We start from the raw sequence: 20160 nt of genomic DNA on the forward strand, positions 1-20160 counted from the left end.
GAATGCACTGTAGCTGTCTTCAGACACACCAGAAGAGGGCATCAGATCCCATTACAGATGGTTGTGAGCCACCATGTGGTTGCTGGGAACTGAACTCAGGACCTCTGGAAGAGCAGTCAGTGCTTTTAACCACTAAGCCATCTCTCCAGCCTGTTTCTTTTTTGTTTGTCTGTTTGTTTGTATGTTTGTTTTAAAGACAGAGCCTCGTGTGACCCAGGCTGTCCTCAAATTCCCTATGTAGTTGAGACAGATCTTGAACTTCAATCCTTCTGCCCTCACCTCCTGCAGGGATTACAGGCATGCACTACTCTAGCAGTTTTCTCTGCTTTTTAAAGACTTATTTCAGGAAACATCACCAGCCCCATTTCACAGGTGGTACATGGGAGAGGAACTTGGATTCTCTTCCTTGTCCTCTAATATCAAGCTGCCCTGTCGTGGGGTGTGCTCCTTAGTCAGGCTGCTCTCCCTTTATGAGCTGACCCACCATCAACACATTGAGCTCTAAGCAGATGTTGGCAGGTGGGTGTGGAACCATCTGGAGAGCTAAACACTTGATAATCCAGCAGAGAGGATGACTTAAGAGAAAGACTTAGGGTGGTGGGGACTGGAGCTTGTAAACACTGACTACTGTAAATGGCAAACAGGAAGTGCATTTATTTGAGGGAGGCTACAAAGGACAGGGAGGTAGTGTGGCAGTGAGGCTGGTATAGGATCACAGTGGCTGAGGACAAGGGAGGGACTCCATCCTCGGGCAGGGTCTGCCGCAGTCCCTCCAGGGGCCATCAGACAAAGACTTTCACGAAGTCTATCAAGCGCGGGTCCTTGTAGAGCTTTTCCTCCAGCGCCAGGTACTTGAGTGGAGCCAGCTCTTTGTGCCTGAGCAGAGTGAGGAAGGAGAAGGTGAGGGATGATCCAAGCTATCAGAGTGCTCCCAGGAGTCCTCCTGGCTCTGCCCCTTACCGATTGAGCCGCTGTTCCAAGATCCGGATGCGGAACATGGCCTGAGAGCAGTAGGTCAGGTAGAGGTCTTCATCCTCAGGCGTCAGGGTTACCTGGTTCTCCTGGTACCATTGCTGCTTCTTCTGCAGCTCCTGGGTCTCCTGGAAGCATACAGAGGTGAGCATGGGGATTGTGTGAACTGATCTGCAGCCAGGCTATAGGCCCATAGATGACCAGGCAGTCCCCAGAGGATAATGCCCCAACCCCCAAGGGAAGGGACAGAGTTAGAGCATCACAAAATATCTTGGGTGGGAACCACTGGGGGTGGGGTGGGGGGGGGTCATGATTTGAAGGACAGCATATGCATGAAAATCAGAACAGGGCCAAAACAGCTGGTCAGAGCTAGGGGTGTGGTTTAGTGCATGGCCCCCAGGTTCCACCCCTAGCCTCTCATATACAACAAAATCAAAACAACTGGATATGGCGGTGCACGCCTTTAATCCCAGCTCTCATTTGGCAGAGGCAGATGGATCTTTGTGAGTTTAAAACCAGCCTGGTCTACATAGCAAGTTCCAGGCCAGCAAAGGTTACAGAGTGAGATCCTGTCTCAAAAAACAAAGCAGAACACTGACTGCTCTCCAGAGGACTGGGGTTATGTGGGGAGCCGACAGAAGGCGGCTATCATCTGTACAGCCAGCCATCTTGAGCCATATACCCTGACAAGAGACTTAATTACAACAGCCTACAACAGCTGAGCACACTCTGATAACATCTTGTTTTAGATACCCAGGATCTTCCCTTGGGTGTGTGTGACTTAAAGGTGTGACTTAGAGCAGAGACTTAAGGGTGTGACTTAGAGGCGTGGCTTAGAAGTGAGACACATAAAAGGCAAGAGGCAGACAGAAGAAATTATTAGACATTAGGCACTTAGCACTTGGAGAAAGAACTTGGAACTGGGAAAGAGACTAGCAACTAGGAACTAGGGACTAGGAACTCAAGACTTGGGACTTGGACTAGGAAGAGAGACTTGAGAATAAACGGGATTGAATCACACTCTGTCTGGTCTCCATTCCTCGAGTCCATCCTCACTCTCTCTCTTGCTGAACCCTGACCCGCGGACTGGAGCAGCTTGGGGCAGTGTGGGCTCTGACAATTTAGCCCCCAAGGCTTTTGGCAGTGCAGGTCCCAACACTGATAGAGCAGTCTGTGACATTTTAGCCCCCAAACGTATGGCAGCTCCGGCCCCAACAGGGTTAGATTCCCAGAACTCACATGGAGGCTCAGAATCATCTGAAACTCCAGTCCCAGGAGATGCGATGACCTCTTCTAGCCTCTGAGGGCACTAGGCATGCATGTGGTGTACATGCACATATGCAGACAAAACACCCATACACACAAAATAGCTACATGATCTAGACAAGTTGCAGGCATGCTTAGAGCCCCCAGCAGCTCGTCTCCAAAAATAAGGGTCATTGTGTCCCGTTCCACCCAATTCTCTCACAGGTATGCACCTCACCTGTCTCACAGAAATGAGCCAAGGACTAGGTGTTATTATAATGTTCCATCCATCTGTCCATGAATTCACAAACCCACCTATCCACTCCTCTATCCCTCTGTCTGCCCATCTTAGTTACCCATTTATTCTATCACTTATCCACCCATCCATCCATCTATCCATCCATCCATCCACCTACATCTAATCCTCACCCACATCTATCTACCCACAGATCCAACTGTACCTGCCCGCCATTCCCCCCACCTAGTTACCCATCCATCCACTCATCCATTTACCCAGCTATCCACCGATCCACGAATATTCACCTACCCACCATCCATCCGCTCATACAGTAACAAAGGGGGAAAGAAGAAATCAGGTTTTTGGAAGCCCTGATTACAGACACACACTCATCCGCTCATCCGTCTCTCCTGTATTCCATGAGGCACTGAGCAAAAAGACCTCAGGTCCAGTTTTCTGACTGTGGATAGTGAGGTCACCTCCCCTGCCTGGGCCCCGGCCACACCTTCTCAAAGCGAGCCTGGATGAGGTTAGCCTTGTCGATGAGCCGCTGCTTGAAGTCGCTGAGACACTCGTCCTTGAGGCGCACCGCTTGCCAACGTGTTAGCTTCTCGCCTGGAGGGAGCTGTGCCAGGAATGGGGCCAGGTAGTCCAGCTGGGCCTCCACCTGCCGCAGGTGCTCCTCATGCAAGACACGCTCCTGTGGGCCAGGGAATCAGCTGAAAGAGCGGGATATCCAGGAGACCTCCCAAGCAGCTGAGTCCACTGTGCAATACTACAAAGCCAGGCCCTAAATCCAGGTCTCAGGGTAGGGTTCCTATGAGACATGATTGCCTCTTTATCCATGTTTAGTCCTTTCTGACATGTAATTCCTGTTTCTGACATGAATTCATCAACCAGTGTGAGCCTTAGTCTCCTCTTCTGAAAACAGACCAGCTCAGGTCTGGAAAGCACATAGCCTAGGCCTGCCAATCCAAAGCAGGTACTTACAGTGAATGGTGGTGGTTTAGCAATGATTCTGAGCTCCCATTTTTCTCTTTTGCCCATAAGGCTGGCCTTACTTACATGGGGCACACGGGAGCCAGAGAACATGGAGACATGGTCTGTTGCCCTTTCCTATGGACCCAAGAACATTCCAAGGCCCAGCCTCACCAGGCCAACTCCTAACTTCTTTAGAGTGCTGTACTGCTTGGTGAAGAGGATTTAGCATCTAGTCTAGGAACCCGAACTGGTCCTCCCACTTGGGGGAGGAGATAAAGCCCAAAGCCCTGCATTGCTGAGTCCTGGTGCTCAACCTGTGCCTGAGTCAGTTGGCTGGACTCCCAGCTCAGGTCACAGCCTCAATGAAGCCCAGTAGAGATGGGCATGTAGTTCTCATTCTTTCTCCACACAAAGTGGAGACTTTCATTTGGCCACAGCCCTGGGTAAGTACACCCAGCCTGGATCTTAAGTGCTCTTTGGGGGTGACCCATCAGCACAGTCAGTTTGGCAGGTAATACAAGAATACTCACCTGATATAACCAGTGACTTCATCCCTTGCAGAGGGTTGACATACTCTCTCATCATCCCTTACAAAGGGTTCCCATATTCTCCCTACCCTGGAGGCAGGGCTCCAGGGAAGGAGACCTGGCAAAAGAAGGGAGGCTCACCATGGCCTCCCGGTACTCTTTGCTCTTCTCGTTACGCTTGGTGTCATAGATGGAGATGGTCAGCGTATGTGCCTCCTCCTCCTCTTCACGAAGCTTCAAGATCTCCAGGACCTTGATAGGACATCATGGAGGATATGCATCATGGAGGATATGCATCATGGAGGCCCTGTCTCCTTGCCACCTTTACTGTCTGATAGGACCTTACCTCCAGCTCTGACTCCCAGGCCTGATGTCGGGACAGCTTTTCTTCATTCTTCAGGTGAATCATGGTCTCATACTGGTAGAGGAGTTTCTTGGTGTGTTCCATTGGCTCTACCTGAGACCAGAACCACCAGAGTGACGGGGAGGCTGTACCAGAGCAAGTCTAGGGACCACTTGGTTTAAATCTACTCCCTTTTTCTAGCCATGTGACCTTGAGCAAGGTGCTTAACCTCTCCAGACCTCAGGATCCTTCTCTACAAAAATATAGTAACAAAGAGGGACCAAAGATAGGGACTTACAGTTATGCTATTAAAATAGGAAGGTGAGACCATCCTAGATTCTAGGGCATAAGAATATCCTGCTACCTTCGGGATAGGTCCCTGAGATCTGAGGACTAGGATCCTCAGAGGTGCAGATAGGGACCATGAGGAAGTCTCAGCCTGCTGGGTTTTCAGGTTTTCATTTTGGTGGAAATGGGATGATTTTCAGAGGAGCTGAAAGGGGAAGGTCCTCATACGGGAGTTTTGCCGGTTATCAGGGACAGAGATGGGTTTCCCGAGTTACCAGAAGATGCTGCAGGCACAGTTTCCAGAGTGTGCCCTCAACCATCCTGTGTGCCATGCGGTCACCAACCCACCTCGTAGCTGATGCACATGTCTGGTGTCATGATGATCTTGTTTCCCTTGCTGTCGACCTCCGTGCGCCGCAGAAACTCTCGCTTGGATGCGGTGATGTAGTCGTCGCGGCAATGGTAACGAAGCTGGATGCGCTCCTCCGCTATCAGAAACACTCGCTCTGCCACATCCTCATCCGCAGGTTTCGCTGGATTGCGGAAGAACCGCTCTGTGATTTTCTGTGTGGCCAGAACACACAGAGGAGGGAGGGGGGTTTCTGTGGATGCTCTATGGGCAGGAGGGAAGGACTCTCAAGACCCAGGAGTTCAGGGGTGCGAGTTGTTGATCGATCCTTTCTGGCCAGACAGACAATGATTCTATGACCCCTGTGGGTTCTCAGGACCCAGCTTCACATGCTATTGGTCCTTTCTCTAGTTTCCTCCACAAGACTCTGCTTGTCCACTTCTAGACGTGGGGAGCTCTCTGCCTCTCCAAAAAGCCTGTCCCATTATCAGATATCCCTTACTATGGAAAGGAGCATCTTTGGTGTATGGCCAGGATTTCAGTGCCCAAGTACTTTGTAGCATCTTAGAGGAAACAAAGTTAAATTTGAGGCAAAGCTGCTGAAAACAGGTATTCTAACCCTCACCCCAGATCTCAAAAAATTTTAAATGACTCTCAAGAACAAATTGTGTGTGTGCCTTGGTGTGCATATACACAGTTGTGTGGTGGCCAGAGACTGACGTTGCCTTTCTTGATTTGCTCTCCTGTTTGTTTTTTGAGACAGGGTTTCTGTCTCAAAACTTGGGCTCACTTGAACCTGGCCCTCAATGGTTTGGTTTGACTTGGCAAGCCAAAAAAACCCTGGTGCTGGGATTACAGATGTGAGTCATAGGCCCGGCTGTTGTCATGGGTGCTGGGCATCAAACCCAGGTCTTTGTGCTTACACAGCAAACTCTTTACTGACTGAGCTATGTCCTCAGCTCATTGAGATAGGATTTCATGTGGCTCAGCCTTGGACTCACTATGTACCTGAGGGTTGCCTCAAACTCTCCACCCTTCAGCCACCACCTCTCAAGTGCTGGGATTAACTGTCCAGCAATGAACAAACCTACTAGTCTACAGTAATATTGGAGAGAGGTCATTTGAGATATTTTTAAGTTTCTTTAGTTTCCCATGTTTCCAGATGTCTGGTTATTATGTGTGTATTTGTTCATTACAATAAAGAAACCATGCTTCTTTGGCTAGTAGCTGGGGACACAGCTTGGCCCTAACAAGCCCAGGGGTCTGCTTTTGTTAAAGTGGTTGTTTCTCATTTAGAACCCTGGCAAAATCACAGGCATTAATAATCAGCCCAGAATCAGGGCTTCCCTGATCCTGATGATCCTCTATCTGCCAGAGCGGGTGGGCAGCCAGTCCCCGGCCCAAGTGTATTCTCACCACCATGGGCCTCGGGTTGGACTCTGCACTGTTCTGGGTGAGCTTTTTGACTCTGGGTCCAAAATTGATGTGTCGATAGGAGAGGAAGTCTGAGCGCCCTTGATAGTACTCGGTCATTGTCATAGGTGTCTCTTCCCGCTTTACCAGGCCATCCACACGGATCATTTTATAGAATTCCATGACGCGGTCCATCTCAGGTAGCATAGACTTGTATGAGTGCACTGAGTGGGAGGGGACAGAAGGGGAGAGGGCAGGGGCTGGGTGAGCATCAAAGCTGTGGCAGCTGGCTCTGTAATCCAATCCCAGGCCCAGGGAAAGGGAAGTTCAGAAGTATGCACGAGTATCAGTCATGTACCCAATCCTTACTTTCTGGGCTCATCTGTATGGTTACATCTAATTTTTTGTTTTTATAAACAATACCATGATGGATGACTATAACGTATATTTACTGTTCTTGCTCAGCCTTTGCTAAGAACAAATTCTCAGCAGAGGAATTACCGGGTCAAGATGTGCTCACATTTTAAGGCCATTATTGATGCTGTTTAGAGATGGAACAAGGGAGCTGGAGAGATGGCTCAGTGGTTAAGAGCACTGACTGCTCTTCCAGAGGTCCTGAGTTCAATTCTCAGCAACCACATGGTGGCTCATAACCATCTGTAATGGGATCTGATGCCCTCTTCTGGTGTGTCTGAAGACAGCTACAGTGTACTCGTATAAATAAAATAAATCTAGAGATGGAACAAGGGGGCCTCAGGCATGCTAAGCATGTGTTCTACCACTGAGCTACATCTCCAGATTATTAACACATTTAGCTCAATAATTCTTAAGAAAGAGTGACTTGCTGATATCAGTAGGAAACAAATTTCTACCCCTTTCAACCCCCAACACACATACCACACACACACATACATACACACACACACACACACACAAACACACACACACAACACAGGTTAGGACCATTTGCCCACAACAGAGGTTGTGGCATGGTCCCTTCTTGGTTTAATCTTGGAAATTTTCAACTCCCAAATGTGGTTGGTATCTTTCCATGTGTGTGTTGGCTCCAGACTTTTCTCTGCCGGAGTCTAGGGTAGGATATTGATCTCAGGAGGCTTATTCTTTCTTCCTCCTCTTCCTAACCTCATGGTCTCTTAGCCATACCCATACAGTGACCACTCTGCTCCTGTATTTGCCTTTGTCGGTGGTGTTGGTTGGCTTTACTGCCCAACATTCTTAGACCCTTTACATGTGACCCATATCATGTGTCCTCTGGTGGAGATTCCTACCTGATCCCAGCCACAGAACGACATGTGAGCCTGGCTTTGACTTTCCTAGAGAGCCGAATGGCCATGGTGTTGTCCTTTTTCAGAGCTTCCTCAGCTGCCTGCACACCACCTTATCTTTCAGAGTCATGCTTGCCACCCAAGAACCCCGGTGATGCCTAGGGTTGGTTCTCCCCATCCGTGTCACTATATGTGACACACCTCTTCCCCCATGGCTGCTGGTTTGCCCAGCAATGGGATCCACACACCACAGAGAGCTTGGGGATGGCCTGGCTTGAAGTAGTCCACGTGCAGGCCTGTGGTCTTGTTTATGTGCTTCAGCTCCAGCATATCCTCCCGGTTCTGGTACCACTCCTTTATCTCCAGAACCTTTGTACCTGTGGGGACACAGAGACGGTTGCTGCAGGCAGACCAGCTCCGCTGGCTTCTGCCACACAGACACTAAAACAAGTAGAAGTGATTTTACCCAGAGTCACCAAGCACAGCATTTGGCTGTTCCCCTATTCTGTGCCCCAAAGGTGCCTTACACTGTAGGTCCTCGTAGGTGGTGAGGCGACACACCAGGCCATTGTTGTTGAGGTATGGGGACCACTTCTCCAGGTGTGCCTTCTTGTACTGTATCACTTTCTTTCCACTGGGGCAACGGGTCTCAAACTCTGTGGATGTAGAGGGAGCTGGGGTCTTTCATTCCACCCATCTTGGATGCTCATCCATTCTCTCCATTGCCTATAAAGTGCCTCCAGGCCCAGAACCAGCTCCAAGGAGGAAGAGAATACTCACCAGTGCTGGCTTCAACTCTTCCCAAGGTATCCTTGGGCCAGCCAGCATCCCAGAGCTACCCGAGAATCCTATCTGTGATCCAGCCACTCCTTTCCCCTGCCAGGCCTTCACCACTGAGAACAACGTGCTAGAATGACATCTGATACTTCAAAACCCAGCCCCAGTGACCACTACCTCTTAAGACACATTTTGCCTCCATCCCTTATCTAGGATGTAATGGGTGCTCCTACCCCAGCCTTCATGACCACTTCTGTAGCACTTTGCCACCTGCCGGAACAACCTATGCCTATGCCCCTCTTCTGAGTCTAGGCATTTCCAGGTGGGCATATGTAGACATTGGGCAAAAGATAACCCACACTCTTGCCTTCTTTTGCCTATTTTTTCCTGTGGCCTGGCCCATTGTACCATATACAACATATTCTGCCCATGGCCTCCTCTGAACAGGGATCTGGGGAAGGGCCATGTCCCGGACCTTGGTGCTCATGATGTTAACAGTCCCGTTGTGAGCTAGATAGTGTCAGGCTCTGGGCACAGAGCTGGCAGGGTGTTGACAGGGATAGAAAGAAGGGCCGAGGGAGCCTCTATGACTTCTCTGCTGAGCTGTGGGCTGAGAACCAGTGAATGACAGAGACCTTCTGGGGTGATCTCGATCTGGGCGACCCATGAAGGCGGCATGTCAAAGCTCTTATCCTCCTCCTCTTTGCCCTGTGAGGAAAAGAAGTGGTTGCTGGCCAGGGCCTTGGAGCAGAGGCCATGGCGTAGCTCTATCCCCTACCCCAGACCCAGACTTGCTAAGAGCAAGAGTCAGAAGGGAAGGAGAGGAGAAGGTTTGGGCGGACCCCTATTCCCACTTGCCTGGTCTAAGATGGTAGCACCTGCTCTCATATCTTACCTGCAGCCATGACGGCTACTCAGAGAGGGGATCCTGAGTCAGAGGGAGCCAAACCTTTGACTATTAGGTTTGGAGATAAGGAGGGCTGGGTAAGTTTTTCATCCACTCAAAGCCTAGGTTTCCTTAGCTTAACTGGTCCTCTTGAGAAGAATAAGGATGTCATGAATAAGGCTTGGGCCCTGCATGGCTGTTCTTCCCTGGTCTGTGAAATAAGGCCTGGTCTAGACAAATGATCCTCAAACCAAGCTCAAGAGTTTCTCTGTATGTATTTTATTTTATTTTATTTTATTTTTTTGCCACAAACAATGCTCAGATCTTGGACTCTTGCTCAGCTAATTGACTTCTTTTGAGGGCGTGCAAAGTGATTAGTCAGCAGTGGGCAACAGCAACTTTTTTTGAGACAGCCCAGGTTTAGCCCTACAGCTGAGTGCTGACTCTCAGGATGTATATCCCCTGTCCGTGTTAGAGGGACCAGGACTCTCATTCCAGGGATGTGACAGGGCTTCCAGGCTCCTAAGTTTAAGGGTGCACACTGCTGGTCTATGCCCCAAAGTCAGCAGTGACACCAGTGCTCAGAATCAAGGGGAGGGAGAACAGGGTAGCCTCAGTCATTCTTAGGCAGCCCTCAGAGCTGAATAGTCACCACTGAGAGCCCAGATATGCAGCCAGACTGTTGGGGGTTGACTTCTAGCTCTCTCACTTACTGGGTGGGTCCTTACTGGGTGGGTGTCTCATTTTGCCTTGCTGTGTGTAAGTTGTCCTCAGCTATTCAGGAAGTGGAGATTTAAATGAGTGAACTCAGATTCTGCACCAGAAATAGAACCTGTCCCCCCTACCCCCCACCCTAGTGTTGCCTGTTGATATGGGCTTGCTCAACCTACCTGTAAAATCGTATGCTAAAGCCCTCACTGCCAGTACCTATGAATCCAGTTGCATTTGGAAGTAAGGCCTTCACAGTTAGGCAATGGAGTCTAAGTTGGGTCTTTAGGTGGTCCTACTACAATATGCTAAGTGTAGACAAAGGAATTAGGACGCAGATTCATAGAGAGAGGTAAAACTACAGAGCTCGTGGCCATCAGCAAACCAGAGGATCTGGGAAGAAAGCAGCCCTGCCAGCAGCACCTTTGATCCTGAATTTCTAGCCTCCAGGGGTGTGGGACTTCCAGTTTGTAACACTCCCCTATGGCAATGCTAGCCGACTGATACACCTGTCACTGTTGCTATGGATATCAAACACAGACTGTGACCCTCACCCTAGTTTTACATGTAGAAGAGACACGGATGATTCCCAAAGCAGGGGGCATTTGCCTCCTAGTCTCTCATTTCTCACACAGGACCTCATGAAGAAAGTACCCCACTACCACACACACACACACACACACACACACACACACACACACACATCCCTGATGAAAGATGACAGATGGAAGGCTGATGAGGGGATACCCCAGGCCAGTGGTCTTTAGAAGACCTAATAGAATTGGAAGGTAAGGTCTGGCTTGATAGAAAAACCAGTGGTGACTGAAGAGGAGTTAGCAGAGTGGACCCTGGGACTCCCACTCCAAAGACATGGCCTCTCTAAGAAACAGTCCAATTGTTGATCAGGGCTCCAGATAAGAGAGACTGGATTTAAGTACTGTCCCTCCCCTGACCTACTGCTAACCTACTGAGAGCTTCTGGATGGTAACTGGATATGCCTAGACCTCTGTTTACCCATCTGTAAAATGAGAGCTCTACAAGACCCCTCTGCTTTGAAGAATGTATGAATGATACACTTGGACCTCCCCCATGCATGCACATGTTTGCAGGGATGTCTGTCAGGCTGCCTGATGCAACCTGGGGTGAAGGCCCTCCACCCACCCCCATGCTACCAGACTCACCAGGTCTTCTGCATCATCATCATCATCTAGCCCTTCATCATCATCCTCAGTCAAGGACAGGTGAGGCTTATCGGTCCCCAAGAGCATGTACTCCCATCTCACAGGGTCTCCCAGGTCAAAGATCAAGTCCTGATGGAAGGGAAACCAACTGAGTGTACCCCGGGCCCCCATGACTACACCTGCTCCTAAGGGGCAATGGCTAGTCCCCGAGGCCATCAGGGGCTGTGCAGAATGTCAGCTTCATGCTTCATCCAGTCTCTGAGAGTCCAGCCACATTCCTCATCTCAACAGGGAAACTGAGGCTTCACTCTCATTCCATCATCCCATTTCTCAAGGAAGAAATACTATAGCATGTCCAGAAGAGACTCAGCAGTGCCCCCTACTGGGGGCAGTCTGTACATGAAGACGTTGTATATCACTACAGAGCATTTCTGAGCAGGAAATGACTGGTTTAATGTGAGCCTCCTTGTTTTTTTTTGCTTTTGTTTTTATTTTCTCCCAGCCAGGGAGATAGGACCCAGGACCCGGGACCCGGAAGCCTGGGAGTCAGGAGCAGAGCGCTACTAAGGACTCAGGAGGAAATAGGAGATCTCAGAAGGAACCGGCCCTGTCAGGACCTCAGCCCTGGATTTCTAGTCTCCAGAACTGTAAATCAAAGAATTTTTGATCTTTAAGTTCCGAGCCTGCTGCACTTTCTGGTGGCAGGTACAGGTGTCAACCAAGGGGACTGGGGTCCTGTCTACTCGCTTTTCTCCCGAGGATCATCTCCCAAGGTGACAGAAAGATGGAAGCCTGGAGAAAAGCTGCTCAAAGGAGACTGAGCATCCAGCCACTGGGAGGCAGCCCCAGTCCCGTGTTCACTGTCCTGTCATGTCCCAAGAGGGCTCCTGTGTACTGTGCCCTACCTGGTAGTAGGGATGGAGAGGTGGCCATAACAGAGGGAGGGAACAGAGGAGAGGAAGGCTTCTGGATACAGCAGTGACTGGGAATAAAGACTAAAGTGGTGGAGCCCACCTGTGTGGATGGTCACCTATCATCTACTCTTTGCTAAGGCCTGTCACTTTTATAACTGGCAAGCAGTAGTCACACATGTTGTGTTGCTTCAATGCCAGTTCTGTTCCATGGATGGACAGTGGTTGCATCTCGTGCTCCTGGGGCACTTGTACCAGGCAGTCTCTGTAAGGATGCTGCCCCATCCCCCAAATGCCCAATGCAATGCAAGGTTCTCAGTGGGAATAAAGCCCCAGTGCTGTTTTAACAATGTCCGTACTGGCTAGTGTTATGGTCTCTTCTTCTATTCCCTTACGTGGTGACTCGGTACTGGCTCCCTGGCCTCACTCCTGCCTAGAATAAATGTCCTCCCCATAGCACCAGTGTGATGTGCACTGCACAAGGACCTGAAGGCTAGAGGAGGAGCTGAAGGATTGCAGCCAACTCTGAAGGGCCATTATCCTTCTGGGATGCTACCCTGCATCATCTGCCTAGTAGTTTCGATAATCTGGGTGTCTGCCGTATGAAGAAACAAAGCTGACACTTGTGAAATGCCCAGGACCTATTACAAGCACATTCTGAGCATTGTTTCTCTGGGAGGGAAACAAAGGCTGAGAGGCCCTGGAGTCAGGCCATGGAGCTAAGTAGGGCACTGAGACAGACGTTTCCCTATCCCAGTAACTCAACTTCCTTCCATTCACAGACTCAGAGTCACTGGCCACCTCGTGGAAGCATGTTCACCTGTTTGGCTCCCAAGGGGCCACAGCCATTCCTTGGATAGGCACATTGCAACAGGGTTCTATCTAGTCAGAAATAGGGACACTGGGTATAACAACAGAGCACAGGACTTGGAGGCCTGAGCCTGAGTTCAATCCCAGTGGCTTGTTGCTTTTCTCTTCCATGAATATGCCTAATGGTGGAGATTGCTCTGTGTCATGTTCCTATGTTTCATGGATGGTACACAGCAGTTCTCTGTTATGCTCAGGTCAGGGCAGTTCACCGTGCACAAGTGTTCAGCCTGGCAGCGGAGAGGTTGAACACGTCACACACTTCCCTCCCAGAATTGCCACTTTGACCCCACCAAATGAGTTAGTCAGTCATCATATCCATACCCTGTCACCCACATTTCTCTTCTGGTCAACCCATATTTAAACATTCTCTTACACCAGCTCCTAGACCCACATTAGACGCCCACAGAGACCGTAAACACCATCAGGAGCTGAGGCTCATGATAAGTCACTGAGTCACACCCTTCTAGCAATGTTAAAACTGTACAGAAGATGTTACTTAAAAACAAACATCAAAACCCACAACAATTAAGAAGCTGTGCTGGGATGTAGCTCCGTGGTAGAGGGTTCATCTAGCAGCATGTGTGAGGCCCAGGTTCCATTCTACTACTAAGGGAAATTACGCAGCAAAAGATCCATGAAAAGATGTTTATGGTTGGGGGGGAGAGTTTTCTCCAGGCAGGGGTCTGAAGCAGTTAAGAAGAACTTCTGGGAGGGGCGGAGATGTAGCTCAATTGGTAGAATGCTTGCCTGACATGGATAAGGCCCTGGGGTCTCAGATCCACATAAACTAGGCATGGTAGCACATGCCTGTAATCCCAGCATTTGGGGAGTTGGAGGCAAGGAGATCTGAAGTTCTGAAGTTCTGCAGTTCAAGGTCATCCTCAATTATATAGTAAGTTCAAGGCTAGCTTGGGATGAGGAAGAAGAGGGGGAGGGAAGGAGAAGGAAGAAGAGGATGATGAGGAGGAAGAGGAGGAAGAGGAGAAGAAGAGGAGGAAGAGGAAGAGCGAGAGGAGGAGGAGAGAAGAGAGGAGAAGAGGAGGAGGAGGAAGAGGATGAAGAGGAGGAAGAGGAGGAAGAGGAGGAATTTATCCACAGTACTGTAGTACTAAGGGGAGAAAGAGAAATCAGATGGGAGTCCTCCAAAAAGAAAAAGGTAGGCAATCTCCCAGACTCTGCACTGGCCTTTGATGGACCACACCCACGGACTAAAGATAACAGAAGGCTCAGGTAAGGTCATCCAGGATTGCTACATGTCTTCTTTTCTCACCAGATTCTCACCCAACATCTCTGCAGGAGATCAGACATCCAATTATCTCTAAAATGTTTGTCATATGTGGCTTTTAGTTACATACACACATGTACACATGGAGAATGGAAACAGGTACTAGCAAATGAAAAATTAGATTTTTTTGTTGGTGTCTCACTGGGTATACAAGCCACACGCAGGGCAGGCCCATGCCCGGCAGTAGATAGCCAACACAAAAGGAACTTAGTGATTTTTGGAAGGTTTTTTTTTTTTTTTTTTTTGGCTTCATAATGTTTTGTCTTTTGTTTGTCTGTCTGTCTGTTTTCTTGTTCTTGTTGGCTTTTTTTAACATTATAGATCTTTGCTTATAAATTATAGTTTCTTGTTTTCCGTCTTTATGGGATTTCTGCATGTGTAAATGTGTATGTGTCTATATGTTTCTTGTGCTTTTTTTTCTATTTTTTTTGTTTGCTTTGTCTTTTGCTGATTTGTTTGTTTTTATTTTATCTTCTATCATTATTATTATTACTATTATTATTATTTCTGCCTGTCCCAGTGAGAAAGAGAAAGGGTGTGGATTTAAGTGAGTGGGGAGGTAGGCAGGAGCTGAGAGGAGTGAGGGAGGGGAGGAGGAACCATAATCAGAATATATTTTATGAGAAATTTTTATTTGTTTGAGATGGGGTCTACCTATGTAGTCCTTGCTGTCCTGGAGCTTGCTATGTAGACCAGACTGGCTTCCTGCCTCTGCCTCCTGAGTGGTGTCTAGCTTAAAAATCTATTTAGACTATGTGGCTTTTAAAGGTAAGAACCTGGGGGCTGGAGAGATGGCTCAGCGGTTAAGAGCACTGACTGCTCTTCCAGAGGTCCTGGGTTCAATTCCCAGCAACCACATGGTGGCTTACAACCATCTGGAACAGGATCCAATGCACTCATCTGGTGTGTGTGTCTGAAGACAGCTGCAGTGTACTCATATAAATAAAAATAAATAAATCTTTAAAAAAAAATCCTAGTGCATGAAATGGCCTAAGCACCATCACCAAGAGGCTGAGACTGACAGAATACACAAAGACCCGTAAATCATGCTAAATATAGAAAATACAGAGTTTTTGTTTAAAAAGCAAAGACAGCCTTGCTAACATAAGCCAAAAGAAAGCCAGAGGAACTATATTTATGGATTTTAAATAAATATCAGGATTTAAAATATTGATGGGGGAAAGATGGGAATTTACAATACAAAGGAGTCCGTTTATCAAGAAGACATGGTAACCTTAAATGTATAGTCACTACATTACATATTTCTACATTGTTTGAAGCCAACACCAATAGAGGAAACAAAGAAATCCAACATTCTAATCCAGTATGTGGGTAACATCAAGAACTTTAGAATATAGAAAACCAGCAAAGAAGGCAGAGAAGAGTTAAGCACCATCAGCGGACTTGTGATGATTGATATTCAACAGAACCTTCCAGTCAGCTTCAAAGAATAGTCATGTTAGTCAAATTCACAGAACAGTTGAGAGGCAGCATAAGCTGGACCAAAAACCAAGCCTTAAGAGACAGTGGGTGCCGGGCGGTGGTGGCGCATGCCTTTAATCCCAGCACTTGGGAGGCAGAGGCAGGTGATTTCTGAGTTCGAGGCCAGCCTGGTCTACAGAGTGAGTTCCAGGACAGCCAGAGCTACACAGAGAAACCCTGTCTCGAAAAACAAAAACAAAAACAAAATGACAGGGGGGTTGCATGGTAAACACTCTCTAAAAACCACACAATTAAACCGAAATAAAAGAAAATAGATCACTGGGAAATACATCTACACTTCTATAAACAAAACCTTTAAAAAAATTTGCACAAGAGGATTCATGTAGTATGGCTGTATTCTTTCTGATTCTGGGTTCAGGAAGCAGGGCCTTCAGTGGACTGTGTGCTTAGCACTTCAGATGTACACACATTTTTCCTGTGCGAATGTTTCTCTTCCACCCAGAGTTCATTCACATAAACCAACAGCACATGGGTTAAAAAGGATGCACACAGCAAACTGGAGAAGTTCATCTTGCCAGAATGGTCCTTGATAGGCGGGGGGTGTGGATTCTGGGACCTCTACCAAGCAGAACCCTGCTATCAAGGGGAAGGTGGCCAGACCACCCAGGGGCCCCCATCCCCGGTCTCAGGCCCACCTTGCAGCAGTTCCAGCAGTCCTGCATGTTGATCCAGTAGTTCTTGTGGTTCCAGAGGCTCTCAATGCCCAGGAAGTGGTCATCCTTGGTACTGTAGCTGCGTCCAGTCAGAGGGTCAATGAAGAAGCTCTCAGGCACTTCACGCTTCCCTGACAGCACCAGGACCCAGGAGTGCACCCGCAGACCATGCAGGGGGTCGGGCTTCGCTTTTTCGCCTCCTGCACAAGGAAGGTAAGTGACCACCAGAGAATGCTGGAGAGTTAATGCTCTTTCCAACATTCCTCTGTAGAACTCCAGGTTTCAACCACTAAAATGCTGGGGGGACCAGATCTGTGGTTCACTCTTGGGGACTCCTGGGTGAGATTTCATCCAAAGAAGGGAAATACGTTCTATGGGTAAGGGGCGCTTTGGTGAATCTTAAGAGAAGGCCTATGGCACTGGTAATTTATCCATTGGGTCCACCGTGACCAGCTATGAAGGGTGCAGTGCCGTAGAGACCCACCAGGAGGCGATCTTCCTCTTCCTTAAGCCGCTTCAGTTCTAGATCCTTGATCTCCTGTAGTCTCTTCTCCTCTTGCTCCTGCTCAAACCTGCTGGTCAGGTCCCGGGGCGGCTTGATAGCGTATTTCTTAGGCACCCATTCTCTTTCTTCTTGACTATCTGTCACCCAAGAAGAGTGGAAAGTCGAACTCCCACCTGAACTCTTTACGGGCTTAATGGGATGGGGGGGCGAGGGGCTAGCCCTGATAGAAGAGGGAGCTGCCGCACCACCGCAACAGCTCCAGGACCTGTAGGGAGGAGGGGAGTCGAGGTGGAGGTCCTCTTTACAGATCAAGCCTAGCCGCACAGCACAGAATACCTCCCCACCAGCCTGGCGCGGGAACATTAAGCATGCACGCATGCACGCATGCACGCACGCACGCACGCACGCATGCACGCACTCACACACGCAGGCACGCACACATGCACAGCCCAGTTGACCTGGATCCCAGACAGAGGGTGGGGCAGATAGTCTGGGGTAAGAGTTTTCAGGGGTTATCCTTGGGAGAGTTCATAAATTGATTCCAAGTTCAAGTTTTCTGGGCCAGGAAGGAAAAGTAGTGTGTGTGTTTCTACATGTATGTGCGTGTATATGGTATATACTTAAGTACAAAATGATGGTATGTGAAAGAGCTTTCCAGGAGCTGCTGAGGTGGGCTTGTGATTGTGAAAGAAATACAATCTCCAGTCTTGAGGATCAGACCCAGGCTTTCATCCCTGGGTCTCCATCCTCCAAAAACACGTTACCACATTTTCCTCTTGAGCATGTCATTTTATCTTTCTGTATGCTAAGAGTGATAACACCAACTACCCAGGGTGCCATGAGTAGCCACAAGTCACCCAAGCCCACATTCAACCTGTTGTGCATCATCCAGAAAGTTCTCTACCTTCATTACTTATTGACATAAATTTAATTCTTTGCATTGCCTCTGAAGCAAGAAGACCAGGAGGTGTGATCTCAAAGGCTCTGGAAGGAAAAAAAATGTAAGAGAGCATTTGCCCAAACCGTGGCATCACCACAGATGGTCCACCTCTTCTTTTCAGATGTTTGTCACCAGCCGCCTGGCATGCTGACTGTAGAAACACTGGGAAGAGTTGTAGGGCAAATTGCCAACTGAAGCAAGAGGAACATCAGACCGGAGATTTGCAGAATTCCAAAACACAGCAGTATCAAAAAGGGCCCTGGTTTGTGTTTTGCTCAAAAGCAGAACAAATATTTGCTGTATTCCCTGGTGGCTGTAATTTCTAAAACACTGGGTAGAAAGGTCCACCCTCGTCTGTGCAGTGCCCTCCACAAAGCCCAGCTAGTGAAGGCTTTGTCTCGTCCCTTCCACTCTCTTTCTTCTCCTCTCTTCCCCAACCCAACCAAAGAATTCCTCAGAAGAAACCCACAGGCTTGAAATATTAAGGTAAAATTTGTATGGAAAGATGGCCTCCTGTTTTCAGTTCTGGTCATTTTGAGATGAGAATGAAGGTGTCTACATTTTGTATGTGCTGACTCTGCTTTGCTGGATTTACCGGCATGACAGCTCAGGGCTGCGGTCAAGGGTGAGATCATGCAGTTTTTTGTTTTTTTTTTAACCTTTATGAGAGTGTAGCTACAGTTGGCAAAATAGGCTGAAAGCATGGCATGGAGCAAGCCCTTCTAAAGCCTTTGCTATTTCTCACCAACCTCTCCTCACCACATAGGTGAGGACAGGAACTCCCTGCCAGTACCCAGTGTTCTGACCCTGACATATCTATGACATGACATATTTGACATGTTGGAAATAAGAAAGGACTTTTCACTGAATGGAAATGAACTAAAAACCTCACTTCTATCTTATTCTGAAACAATATAGAAAAGGCAAGAGTCTCACTCGGATAGATACCAAAGCTCACTAATTCTAAAATCTCCAAGTATCTCAGACCCTGAAACGTTGAGGAAGCTCAGCCTGGAACTTTAATTCCATCTTGAGGCACTGGAGGCAGCCTGAAGGCAGTTTCCTACCTGCTTCCTACTTCATCTGGACCAGGAAAGTTGACAATCTTCTGTGACTGGATCACCAAACCAAAGGGACAAAACATGGAAAGTGGGACTTTCTCACTGTATTCTTTTCTATAGGAAGCTTTTGTTCTGTGACAGCCCAGTAAACTTGACGCCATCTTGTTACAGCTGCAGTGAAAGGTCTTTTTATTTCCCAGCTGTCTTTCTGCCAGCTGTCTTCTGGGGAGCCAAGGGTCCTTAGAGGCAAAGAAGTTAGGCTTAGGAACCTATAATAAATGAGACATTCTGTCAACAAACTATGAAGCAAATGAACATAGATCTGTCCATTTGTGGTATTTGAAGATGATGATTGGAATTTGAAGACAATCATTTGAGTTTGTTCTTTCTGAAACAGAGTAGTGATGGAGACTAATGTAAAAAAAAAAAAAAAAAAAAAAAAAAGACTTTAATCAGATCATCCAAGACCAAGAAGATCAACCTATATAGGTCTCCAAGGCTTGGGATGTGGCCTTGTTTTCTGTTGCTATGCTAAAACGCTGACCAGAAGCCATGTAGTAGAGCAGTGGGTTTACTTCACCTTGCAGGTTACAGTCTCTTGTTAAGGGAACTCAGATCAGGAGGAACTCAAGATCTTGGAGCAGATCTTGGAGTGGAAATAATCGAGGCAATATGCTTGCTGACTCACTCATTAAATTTGTCATAGAGTTCAGGACCCCCTGCTAGGGAATGGTGCCACCCATAGTGGGCTGGGTCTTCCCGAATCAATTAATAATCGAGACAATTCCTCACATACATGCCTTCAAACCAACCTGATAAAGACAATTACTCAACAAAGACTTTTTCTAGAAGATCTAAGGCTATGCCAAGTTAATGGTAGAAGCTAAGTAGGACAGAAAGTGACAAGGACAGTGCTGTGCTTATCTCCTTATATTGTGCTGGCTAGCTTTATGTCACCTTGATGCCAACTATAGTAATCTGAGAGGCAGGAACCTCAACTGATAAAATGGCTTCAGAAGGTCCAGCTTTAAGCAGACAAACCTGTAGGGCATTTTCTTAATTAGGGAAGGAGAATCCAGTTTACTGCTATTATGCAGTTTATTGCCTAGGCTGGTCTTCCTGGGTACTATAAGAAAGCCAGTAAGGGTTGCTCTTCCATGGCCTTCGCATCAGCTCCTACCTCCAAGTTCCTGACAAGACTGTCCTGACTTCCCTCAGTGATGAGCAAGTGGACTATA

The 20160-nt window shown here is 48.0% G+C and overlaps 1 protein-coding gene across 1 annotated transcript; it reads right to left on the bottom strand.

Moving 5' to 3' along the window:
- Positions 1–632: 632 nt before the first annotated feature.
- On the bottom strand, positions 633–19083 carry LOC143439525 (dynein regulatory complex subunit 7-like). The gene is made up of 15 exons (XM_076925899.1): positions 18929–19083; positions 17826–17905; positions 16861–17058; positions 16399–16616; positions 11195–11323; positions 9055–9127; positions 8170–8298; positions 7891–8019; positions 6360–6580; positions 4943–5158; positions 4310–4420; positions 4105–4215; positions 2961–3155; positions 961–1100; positions 633–876 (listed from the first exon to the last, which is right to left on the bottom strand). Exons 1-15 carry the CDS (start codon positions 19081–19083, stop codon positions 783–785), a joined length of 2199 nt encoding a protein of 732 aa, XP_076782014.1. The 3' UTR covers positions 633–782.
- Between the last annotated feature and the right edge of the window lie 1077 nt (positions 19084–20160).

This window comes from Arvicanthis niloticus, chromosome 27, assembly GCF_011762505.2.
Source record: "Arvicanthis niloticus isolate mArvNil1 chromosome 27, mArvNil1.pat.X, whole genome shotgun sequence".
NCBI classification, from domain to species: domain Eukaryota; kingdom Metazoa; phylum Chordata; class Mammalia; order Rodentia; family Muridae; genus Arvicanthis; species Arvicanthis niloticus.

What these genes read in the sequence shown, in the direction of transcription:
- LOC143439525 (XM_076925899.1), bottom strand. Translation starts at nt 19,083, where the DNA reads ATGGCGTCAAGTTTACTGGGCTGTCACAGAACAAAAGCTTCCTATAGA. An exon ending in CCAACCCGAGGCCCATGGTG is followed by an intron (nt 5,159 to 6,359) that starts GTGAGAATACAC and finishes CTGGCCACACAG; the next exon opens with AAAATCACAGAGCGGTTCTT. An exon ending in AAGAGTACCGGGAGGCCATG is followed by an intron (nt 3,156 to 4,104) that starts GTGAGCCTCCCT and finishes CCTGGCCCACAG; the next exon opens with GAGCGTGTCTTGCATGAGGA.